Here is a 12,200-nt window from a genome sequence, read left to right as displayed (position 1 = left end):
GCAGCTCGCTGCAACTTTGTAATTGCAAGCCAGGTACTGAGTGCCTAAATCACAACATGTGATTGTGTGTTCCTTGTGATAACTGGACCCCCAATGGAGTCATAAGTCTCCCTTGTTCAGCACTGTTGTAAGTTTGAACAGTCGCTGCTGAAAGGACAGATGTAACCTGAGCACTACCTATAGGAAATACTACCATGCAAGTTTTTGTTTCCTTCTAGAACTTACTGAACAGTTGTGACTATTTTATTACGAATTAGGTGTTATCATCATTGACATTCACTTGTGATCAATTTAAGGTGAAAGGAAATATTCGAACCAATCGTCATTTAGTTGAATGGAATATAAATGAATTGCAGTGACAAAAGAAACATTGGGGATTATTTTAATCTCACCATGATTTTTCCTCCCTCTTCGTCATCGCTCTAAGGCAAAGCTAGTCGAAAGAATCAAAAGTGGAGAGGACCTGATGAAAATATTAGAGCCAACCTTCGCCAGTATGGTTTGGAGAAATACTACCTTGACATATTTGTTTCTGATGCATCAAAACCCATATGGAGGGAAGGAGTGCAGTTTGATGCAATCATTACAGACCGTAAGTTAAGATGCAAAACCTGAAATAGCTTTAATTCATGAATGCAGACCAAGGGGATCAAGGGGATATCCATAAGCTTGTTATAGGACTGGGTTACCTACGGGGACCGCCTACTGTCACCAGTAGCCTCCCACTGACCTGTGCGCTCCCACAGAGAGGGCCTCCTCTGGGTACCGTCGGCCAAACAATGTCGGCTGCCGACCCCCAGGGGGAGGGCCTTCTCTGTGGGGGCTCCTGCCCTCTGGAATGAGCTACCTCCGTGGCTTCGTCAACTCCCCGACCTCCAGACCTTTCGCCGCGAGCTGAAGATGCTTTTGTTTCAGCGTGCAGGGCTAGCTTAAATGTAGTTTTAATTGGGGTTTTTAAATGGGTTTTTTAATTGTATTTAAATTTTAGGCCATACATTGAATTAGTTTTTTATACTGTTTTTTAATTTGTGTTATATGTATTTTTGTATTTTATTGGCTGTGAACCGCCCTGGGTCCTTCGGGAGAAGGGTGGTCTACAAAATAAATAAATAGATAGATAGATAGATAGATAGATAGATAGATAGATAGATAGATAGATAGATAGATAGATAGATAGATAGATAGATAGATAGATAGATAGATAGAGATTGATGTGTATGATGAAATATGAGAATAGGAACATCTGGACCTTTAAAAATATGCTACTTTTTTCAGGACTATTGAACTCAAGTATGCATTATTTTGTGTAATAGTAAATCCTGTAGAAACCTGCTTCAGTATTTTGGAAGCATCACAGTACTGGCATACAAGCTTATTTTTGTGAATGACTAAATAAGCATTTGCTCTCATTATATCATCCCTTCAAAAAAAAAAATAAAGTTAATACATGTGAAGCATCTCAATTTCAAGTGTAATGCTTGCACTTGAAATTTCCAGAAGCAAACAGAGGAATTCTAAGTGTGCGTTGCAAAATATGATAGTTTCTCCTTTAGTTGGTATTAAATTCTGTGTTACTTTTCTGACCAAGTCAAGATCATTTCCAATGAGAATAAATTATTAATGGCTTAAAAATATTAATGGAATGCTGCATTGTTTATACATATGTTATATGGTGCATTGTCTTGTTGCCTCCCCATCTTTCTTTGTTTCTGGAGTAACACCATATGCCAAAGTTTTCCTGCCTTTGCTTATTCGGCTTGGTTTTTTTTTTATTGGGATTAGTTAGAAAAACTCCAGTTAATAAGCTAAATATTTTACATACCTCTTTGCTATGTATGATTACGTAATCTAGGAATTGTGACTTGGTTGGAAAAGTAACACAGAATTTAACACCATACCAACTAAATATTTACAAGGACTTAATAATGTAAAATTAGGATGTCCCCTTTTTGGTTTAAATTGAGCCTAATTAATTCTATTACTTGTTGAAGCATTGTGAATTTCATAAAAGTAACAAAATCCCATTTTTATGCTTGCTTTAAATCCATACTTTTTAATGAATCAGTATTTAAAAGGTATGAATTATAGCACTATTTAGAGAAAAAGAGTTTATTTCCCTCAGAGCAAAAGTGTAAATTTATGCTTTAATGTTGATTGTAAAATAAATTCTCTCATTAATTACTTCCCAAAATATTTTCCATGGAGTATAGGAAAACCTAAAGTATCCTTCAGCCAAATATATTAATAATCATCCAGCATTTAGAGGAGAACAGCGGCACGTAAATCTAATAAACAAATAAAATAATATTTAAACGTGAAAATGGACTAAAATATTAAACTATTAAAGGAAAAAATAGTTTTGCAAGAGTGTCAAAGTGTAAACAATTAAAACTGTACAGTTTAAATGCTGAATTAAATGTAAAAAAATACCTAGTCTGAAGACCACGACTGCTGTGAAAGTACTTTGGAGAAGGAGAAAAGGGGAGGTTGCTGACAGATGTTTGGAATGATGGCCTTCCATAGGTTTGAGTGCCAGGAGCCAAGGGAGACAATTTTTGCTCTCAACAGAATTGGAACTTTCAAAACTACTGTTAATTCAGCTAAACTCACTTTTTAATAACAGTCAGAAATATTTAATTTAACCACTTTATGGCTATCACAGGCGTTCAAAATGGCAAGCTTAATTTGACACCTGATAAGTTTTACTTTTTTTGGATTTAGGAAATTTTAAACAGAAACAACTTAGGAATTTTTTAAAAAAAATATACATTTGGCAAAAAAAATGATTTAAGAACGTTTTAAGTGGATTGGAAGACCAGAGAGATTTGAAATATAGAATAGAATAGAATTTATTATTGGGCAAGTGTGATTGGACACACAAGAAACTTGTCTTGGTGCATATGCTCTCAGTGTACATAAAAGAAAAGATATGTTCATCAAGAATCATAAGGTACAACACTTAATGATAGTCATAGGGTACAAATAAGCACTCGGGAAACAGTCAATATCAATATAAATTGTAAGGATACAAATATTGGTTATTTTGTGATAAGATTTGAAAAAAAAACAAGTATACAATTAAATAATATATTTGTGGGGAACAACCACAAATTGGGGAAAGGATCTGGATGTGAAACAGCTGCAACAAAAAATTGTGGATGAGTCCATTTTATGGGATTTACAAAGTAGGCTGGTGAAAGCTTTGAAGCTTTGAAAGCTCTTGAATGCCAAGGATTGATGAAAGATCATATCTTGTGATACCACTGGAAGGATTTAAAGGCTAATATTATAAAGAGCAAAAAGGAAAAATACGAAGATGGAGTAATTGTTCAGGAATAAACTATTTGTTTGATATTCCTGGTAACGTCTAATGGACTTTGCTGAACCAGAACTGAAAAGATGACAATTTCTGGATTGTGTATGGATAAAAGTTAAGGAGAGAGGAGTTATTATTTGTGACTTTTAAAAGAAGGTGAAAAATTACTATAGCAGCTTATGCTTGGTGTGATGAAGGTTGGAACCCATTTTATTATTGTCTTCGTTGCCTTTTTCTTTTTTTCTCCTGCACTTTCAATTGATCAATTTTTATTGTGGTTTTCTTTTTTCTTATAGTTTAGTTTTGATTTGTTTTTACTAGGCTTATTAAAAACATAAATTATAAAGAAGTACAGTTTAAGTGTTGAATCAAATGTAAGTTAACAAACAGTGCCTACTACTTCTTGATTCAATGGAGCTTTTTATAACATTTCACTGGTTTCAGTTTGGGATTTGTTGAGATTAATGGAACCTTTGTAAGCGCTCTCATATATTAGCCAGCTAAAAAGAATCACATCAAAGCTCTGCATGTTTAACAAGACTTTAAACTTGATGCATGAGCAAGAGAATAGTCCTTTTTGAGGAGGGGGAGGAGCATGGTGACAGACCACCCATCATTTCCAAAGCTCGGTGGATCTTAATGGTGAGTTAATTAATTAAAGCAATTAGTTCAAGGGAGCTTAGAGGTCTGGATACCAGCAAATAGGATGCCTCCTCTACATTCTGACTCTGAGAAGCCATTGCGCAAAAGAAGAATTGCTTTGTAATATTACAGTTGCATCCTGTTTCCCATTCCCTTGAGATGCCTAAAGCAAGTGACAAAAGACAGAGTAAAAGGCTATTCAGGTCACAGCTGACTGAATAACCTCTTTTTTAAAAAAAAAATGGATTTGTATTATATTCAGATAAAACCAGCTTAGGCAGCAGGATCAAATTCAGTTAGCTGAACGTTGATTTGAAGAAAGCAATCTCGTCTCTCTAGCTAAGAATTCTGTGCTGTGTTAAAAGATTAGCTGATGTATTGCAGCACAGCCTTCTGTAGGTTAGTTTATCAATCAAGGTTTCATCAGTGACCAGATATAGGGTAGAACATCAGAATGAATGGGCTAATCTGTATGGGAACACCTGGTTATTTAACTATCAAAAGGATTTTAAATATAACAGGTCTCCTTTGGGAATGAAGTCAGTGTAGTTGGACTACAAACAATTGGATTACAGGCTTTGAATGTATGTATATCTGTTTGTATATTAAGACTATGGAGAGAATACTTGCTGTTAATGCAGCAGTAGCAGCTAAAATTTTAGAGTTGTGTAAACCAATATGTGTCTTGTATTTATTTTCTTTGTAGCACCATATGGCATTCGGGAAGCCACCAGAAAAATTGGTTCACTGCGGGAAACACCAAAAATGATTGAAAAAAGGTAGGCAGAGTTTGGATTATGAATCACAAATCTGAACAGAAAGCTAGCTGTGGCTGTGAAAACATTTGCTGAATGCTGTAATCTTCAGCCAAAGTAGTAACCAATTCAACCATGCTGTTTTTAATTAGAGAGTTTTTATATAGTATTTGCTTGGTTTGTGTATCTCTTGTTCTTTTGGATAAATTTTGGGATTAGGAATTTATCTAAATTATTGCTCCCATATGGAAATTAGTGATGCATTTTGGTATAATCTCTGGAAAATAGATAAAATGGGCAGAAGAGATTATTCACTAATATTAATTAGAGTTCTTCATCTAAATCTTACCAGATGTCATTGTAACTTTGAAGACCTGCAGTAACAATTACTAACATGCTGCGTACATGGAAGAGCAGGTTTTTTGTCATGCATGTTTGAAACGTGTATGCTTTTGAAGTTTTGGTTTATATACTGAAAAGGGCTGTTTTGTTGCTGATATGGAATAAAACATAGTACTGGACAAGAGTGGTTTTGAGAGGTGAGCAGTCAAAATCCTCGCACAGTCAGTGGTAGCTAAGGAGATGTGGGGAGAGGAAAGCCATGAAGAGGCAGATAGTGGGTTAAGTCACGCTGAGGCAACAGCAGTAGCTTGTGGAAGAGGATCAAACAAGCATAAGGCCACTTGGAGGAAGGGGAGGGGGCGAGGCACTCCACTTTTGCCATATTCAGCCTATTAAATCATTCTGGGATTCTGTGGTTTTATTTTGGCAAAGACTCAAAAACATTATGGGTTTTGTTCTGCCAAACCTTGGCTGATCTGAAGTAGTTTGGCTGAACTTTTGCGATATAATTGATTATTTGGGGTTCAAAGCAAAATCTATCTTCTGTTTCATCCAAACTCCTATATATAATTGAGTTTGTAAAGCCAATTCCATATTGGATATGTGTTATGCATGTCAGTAAGGCTATGCTTTAAAGTATTGACCAGAAATTGTCAATTTGACATCTGTACCAAGTATAATCTTGCATCATTTACCTTTTCAAGTCCCACTCCATTTCCCACCAAAGTTTATAAAATTGAATCACCATGTGTTTTTCTAGATCCTTTTTGTTTTAATTTTTATATTATTGCTACAATTTTGCTCTTCTTATAAAGAGTGCGTTAAATTTTCTTAAATCCAAACTTTATATGAGAAACTCTATTTATACTTATTCTTAATTAGACTAAAAAGACCTTTGAGAGATAATAAATGTTTGGTTTTTGTTCTTACTGTGAAACATCCAAGTATCAATAACTCTTATTAATTACTTTTCAAAATATCTCCTAGCACTGAAAATCATAACCTAGTTTCTTCAAATTATCAGCTGAGTGATATAATCTTTGACCTATTAAAATTTGCGGCAAAGTATTTGGTTCTTGGAGGAAGATTGGTCTACTGGTTGCCTGTGTACAAACCAGAGTAAGTCCCTATTATATATTACGATAGTTCTCAGATTTTAATATATAGAACAGGAGAGAATAGATTCTGAAGTCAGTGGGGATATTTTCCCTATTTGTATATTATTTTGTTACAAGCACATGGTAATCAGTGAGTACTAAACAATGGATATTTGCTAGATTTTACTGAAAATGAAATCATTTAGATTTATTGGTAAACAATTTGCAGCTTGGAAAATGGGTATTCATTACATATGTATCTTATCCTTGCGCTAATAAATTCAGGATGGCAGAAACATATTTCTCAGATTTAGAAAAATAGCATTGTATGGACAGCTTTTTAAAAAACGCTTCTGTTAGGCAGATTTTAATAGTTTATTTAAATAACTGTTGCAAGAAAAATCCACATGGTATATTTATCTTATTTAAACCAAACTTTTATCTACAACGTTTGTTTGTTTGTTTGTTTGTTTCTCTCTCTCTCTGTCTCTTTTATCTTTCTTTCTTTCTTTCTTTCTTTCTTTCTTTCTTTCTTTCTTTCTTTCTTTCTTTCTTTCTTTCTTTTTCTATGGATTCTGAAAGCAATTAGCACACATTGTTTCTGGAAAATTTAATAAGGCTATGAACCATGTGGAAGTGTATAGTCTAATTCAGTTTGAATCAACCCCTCTGGCAGTTCTGTTTCAGATTCACATATTACTGTTCATAAGCTCTTTGACTGTTTATTCCTTCCAGATATACAGAAGAGATTATACCTCAGCACCCTTGCCTGAAACTCGTTAGCAACTGTGAGCAGACGCTTTCCAACCACACATCAAGATACCTGATAACCATGGAAAAGGTGAAAGAATTTGAGGTAATTGTTTGGATGGGCTTTCATGCAAAGAAGGAGCTGTCAGCTTTCTCATGGGTTTTTCTATTGCACTGTTGTAAGGTGTTTACCATGCCAAGCTATACTTTTAAAGCAAGTTTAGAAAGTTTGTGAATGCTTATAAATATCAAAACAGAAAGCCAAAATATTTAATGAACTTGAACACAGTCCAGGAAAGAAGTGTTTAGTTTCATTTCATTTTTTCTGAAGAATATCTGATGGTGTGTTTTTTTTAAAGTCTTTGTTTTATTTTCTTCACTTTAATTTAATTTTCTTCATTTTACTTGCTTCACTTAAGTGTGGCACTTTGACTTCACTTAAAAGGTTATGACTTTCCCCTATTCTCTGTAAGAGAGGACAGTGATCACAATTTTGGAATATTTTGTACAATGTTTCAGGGTGTCTCTTTGTTTGGATATATAGACCAGATCTGATTCTGATATTCATCTGAATTTATGGTCTTCCCATTTTAAAAGCATGAAACTCATCTGAAAGCAGTCTCTAGATAGATTCTCTAGATACAGTTCCCCGGGCTGCTATACTAATGTGAATCTGAGCTGGTTTCAGATCGTACAATGAAACTTCAAAGAAAATAGAAGAGAAAGGAAGACACCATCCTTCTAGTGGTTGTATTAAATTCATACAGTCCTCTGTCTGTACGGTTCATGTGGGTAACATCATATGGAGACGTCATTACTAGATGTTGATTGTTACCAGCTTTCAGATTTCTTTTTCATATCTAACGTTATTAAAAGAGATTCAAAATTAATCAGAGTAAGAAACAATAAAAAATCTAGTTAAGACAAGTGAAAAAATCATTTACATTTAATAAATTTTGAACTATGCACACTGAGCAATCTCATTTTAGTAGTCAAAGTAAAACATTTTATTATTTTTTCTGACAGGGCAATCCTCTTGGTGTCGTCTTAAAAATTATTTCCCCTGACTTCATGGTGAACTCTTTGGTAGCAGTTGAACATATTTTTTTTTATCACAATTTCTGACATGAACTTTAAAAACTTTACCATAACTTGGTAAAGTTATGCCATTTTTCTTGCTACGATCAGTAACACTGAAAATACACACACGTTGCGTGAACACACATATTCTAAGTACTGTATTACACAGTACTCTATTAACAATAGCATTTGTTGCATTTCCCCCCGTTTTTAGTATATCAAAAATTTAAGGAGTTTCTCCAGTTCTAACATTTGAAAGGGATGGGAGTACCATAATTTTACATTGATAGAAATAAGTATACATACATTGACAAAGAAATATTTTCTAACTATGATGTTGGAAAATTACTTGAAAACCCCTTAACCGTAAAATAACAAAATGCTTAAAAGAACTAGAATTGTTTTTAATTTTTTATTATCTGGACTGAGTATTTTGTTTGAAATGGTCTTGTCTGATTCCTAGTATAATAATACATTAGATGAATGATGTGCTATTATATTGCATAAGTTATCTATCAGGACCCAATTTTAAATAAATGTGTTACTCTGTACTAATAAATTAGTTTTGGTCATTTGGCATTTAAATTGCTTGCACTGCCGGCAAGAAAATACAGTAACTCTCTTAAAAGAACAGGAAAAACTATTTTAAACATTTAGTTTGCATTAAATGGGTTTCCATGGTCAAGTAGGGCTTTATGGTGGCAGAGTATAGAAAATTAACAAATAGTTGATCTTTAAATAGCAAGATGTATGTATTACTTTTGCAGTTGGTTAAAGGCAATATTATCTTTAAATTATTGGTTTGAACTGTAAGATATTTTCATGCCCTAACAGTGTATGTGAAAACATTATTGTTGCATATACCTAATACAATAGGGACATATTAGTCACACACTGATAGATTTTCATCATACCATAGCATTTTAATAAAAACTTAAAAAATCTTAAAAGTCAGTTAACCAATCACAGTTCAGAGATTAAGATTTAATCTTAAATTTTAAGGCCAATAAATAAATAAAAAAGAATATTTCAAAAAATCCTTTGACTCCCAGTGGGTAAAAATAGCATTCAACATGACAGGTGTCGATGCAGTAATCCTAAGGAACAGAATCCTATCATAATATTTTATTTTTGCTGTGATGTCATCTAAACATCTTCCATTTGTTGATGCATCCCCATTCAGCCTCTAATCCATCCTCTAATTGTATTTGACCAGCATATCGGCTTGTAACCTTATGTTAGTGATATAAGATAAACATTTATGTTTGTTAGAAATTAGTGTTGGTAGCATTTTATCATGGTAATGCATTCTTGTGATAATGTATATTTTAAGCAAATTGATGTTGAAAATGTTATCCATACTGGTACTGTTCAGATCAATATGCGCAAAAGCTTATTTATTAAGGGAGCAAATGCATTAAAATTTTACCTTGACAATGTTTGTTAGATAGGTTGAATCTTTTTATGCCTTGCATACTCAAATATTTACTTGCATTATCTTAATTCAGCTAACTTTAAATTTCTTAACATATGAGTGCTTTCAGAAATTGAATTCCTCTGCATTTGGAAACCAAAATGTACATTTGCAACTTTGACTACTCCTATGAGCTTTGTGTTTGCAGAGTAAAATACATGCTAAAAACGCCTATTTGTTAATTCACTTTTATTTGGATAAGGACTGTTATCTCAAGCAATTTTCCTATATAAATCTACCTTCCTTCCTTCCTTCCTTCCTTCCTTCCTTCCTTCCTTCCTTCCTTCCTTCCTTCCTTCCTTCCTTCCTTCCTTCCTTCCTTCTTTCTTTCTTTCTTTCTTTCTTTCTTTCTTTCTTTCTCTCTCACTCTCTCTCTCTCTTTCTCTCTCTCTCTCTCTTTTCTGATTTATTTTTCTCTTTGTATGTTTAAGTTAAAAGGAAATTTGTATGTTTAAGTTAAATTTGTGTATTCCCTCCGAAACCCTTTTATTTCAAATATTTCAAATATTTGAAATAAAAGGGTTTCTAAAGGAGGGAATACACAAATTTGACGCTCACTTAGATCTGAATTTTAACAAACAATAAATTATTAAATTGAGGCCAATGTCTTCAGCTATGCAGTGTTCCCAGCATAACTTTATAAGTGTGCACTAATATATTTGGTTGGTGAAATGCTTCACACTAACAGGCACTTATATTTTTGTTGCACATTTACTAATAGAGTTAATTTTGCCTTTCATTTTGGCTCCTATTAAAGACTCTTCATAGCATCAAATAATGCACAAAATAAGGAAACGATCAACAGGACATTAAAACAACTGAATGTAACATGTAAAACACAGGAAGTATCATAGGTCCCCCTCTGAACATTATGAAGAGTAATTTAAACCCCTAGAGTGGGGTAGAATGGGGTGTCAATTAAAATGACTGTTTTACATCCAATTCATATATCTTGAAATATCATGCAAGTCTTCTCATGATGAGAATGATTGACAAGTATGCTCATTCGGGAGAGACTAATCCATTTTGTTATTTATACTGTCATTAACTTCATCAGCCGATCTTTGCAGGAATCAGCAACCAAATATTTTAGAAAAATGAAGAGCAGGGTAAGAATTAGTATTGTTGCCGTAGTTTAGCAGTTGAGCTCTTCTAGCATTTCAAGATATAGCAAAGCATGCTTCATGTCTTCACATTGTCTTTTAATCCCATATAGGAGGACGACTATAATTCTCACATATTGGATAGCCAGTATCTGCAATACAAATGTCATGATTCCTTTCGTGAGAAATATTTCAGTGGAGTGACGAAGAGGATTGCCAAGGAAAAAAAAGACAGCCAAAAGTAATCTGTTTGGAAAGGAAAAAATGAAAGCAAGGAACGCACAAGGCTTGTATTTGGCTATTAGAACATCTGGACCTCTACATTATGTAGAAGCTTCAGAGAACAAATACTGTTTTTAATTTTTTTAAAACTCAAAGCAAAAACCACAACATAAGTGAAGGACAGTTCTTTTTCATTAACTTTGTTTATACCAGATTATTGCACAAGCATTTTTTTGACCTTTATTTAATTTATTTTAGGACTTCAAGTTCTAATGATAATTGATTACAACCTTTATCACTATTAGTCTTTCAGTCTATTACCTCTAGCAAAAATGAAGACTATTGTTTGGCCTTTTTTTTAGCTGTGAACATCTGGAAGTCTTAGGAATAATACAATGGTATTTTGGTTTTAATTTTTTTTTTACTGTTGTGAAGATCTGTTTCATTTTCCTTTATTCTTTTGTAACTGCCATACAATAAATTCAGAAAAGTTTCTTCTGAATTTTAAAATTATATTGTCTCTCGCAGCAATTATCATTTCTTACTGCCATTTCTAGAGCCAATACGCCCTCTTCCTTCCTGTCAAGGATTCAGTGTGGTATTATACATCTGAAGCTCATCTATATCTTGGATCTACTATCACTTTAAATAAGCCCTGGTGTTGCTGCTTTTGGTATTTGTGTTGCTATTTTTAAAATGATTGTTATGGTTGTTGTTTTTTCCTCTTGTTTGTTAATCAATTTTATGCCACTATAGTAAGGCAGGTTGTGACTATTAGAAATAATGAAGTTTCCCTTCTACTAACTGATCTATGGCAAATTTGTTTCCTCTGTTCTTTCTTAAATATCAGTACCGTATTTTTCGGAATATAAGACGCACCTTTCGCCCCTCAAAAGTGGATGAAAATTTAGGTGCCTCTTATAGACCAAATACAGTTTTTTTGGGGCTCCCAAGCCCTCTGTGCGTTGTGTTTTTGCCCTCCCCGGCCCACAGAAGCACTCTGCAGGCCAAAAACATATCTGCTTTTGGCAAAACCGTACCCGTTTTTTGTGAAAATGGGCCATGCGGAGCACTGCAGAGTGCTTCTGGGGGCCTTGGAGAGCGAAAATCCAACGCACATAGGCCAAAAACTATTTTTTTTCTTGTTTTCCTCCTGTAAATTTAGGTGTGCCTTATAGTCCAGTACGTATTATAGTCCAAAAAATTATATTATAGTCCTACATTTGTGATGATCATAAACTTGTTAAAGGTGTAGGGTGGAGGGAGGAGAGGATGTAGATAAGAGAAGGAGGGGAAGGTCTGGAAAGTAGAAGAAGGTAGAAGAGGGAAGAGTGTTAAAAAGGGGGGTGGTGACTGGGCAAACCCGACTAATTGTATATAACTGTACATTGGATGAGCTGTTTGATATGATTGTAAAAA

General features: G+C 33.9%; 1 protein-coding gene across 2 annotated transcripts in view; it reads left to right on the top strand.

Annotated features, from left to right (window-relative positions):
• The window catches only part of TRMT11 (tRNA methyltransferase 11 homolog), a 27,950-nt gene extending 15,750 nt beyond the window's left edge, over positions 1–12,200 (top strand). For both annotated transcript variants that reach the window (XM_058172280.1, XM_058172289.1), the window contains exons 9-13: positions 428–592; positions 4,665–4,737; positions 6,043–6,174; positions 6,888–7,008; positions 10,673–12,200. In XM_058172280.1, the coding sequence (XP_058028263.1) occupies positions 428–592; positions 4,665–4,737; positions 6,043–6,174; positions 6,888–7,008; positions 10,673–10,804 (623 nt within the window). In that variant the 3' untranslated portion in view covers positions 10,805–12,200. The remainder of the gene's footprint in view (positions 1–427; positions 593–4,664; positions 4,738–6,042; positions 6,175–6,887; positions 7,009–10,672) is intronic.

Source organism: Ahaetulla prasina, chromosome 1 (assembly GCF_028640845.1).
Source record: "Ahaetulla prasina isolate Xishuangbanna chromosome 1, ASM2864084v1, whole genome shotgun sequence".
Classification (NCBI taxonomy): Eukaryota; Metazoa; Chordata; class Lepidosauria; order Squamata; family Colubridae; genus Ahaetulla; species Ahaetulla prasina.
The sequence above is the reverse complement of the archived record's forward strand: the minus strand, read 5'-3'. Positions and strand labels throughout refer to the sequence as shown.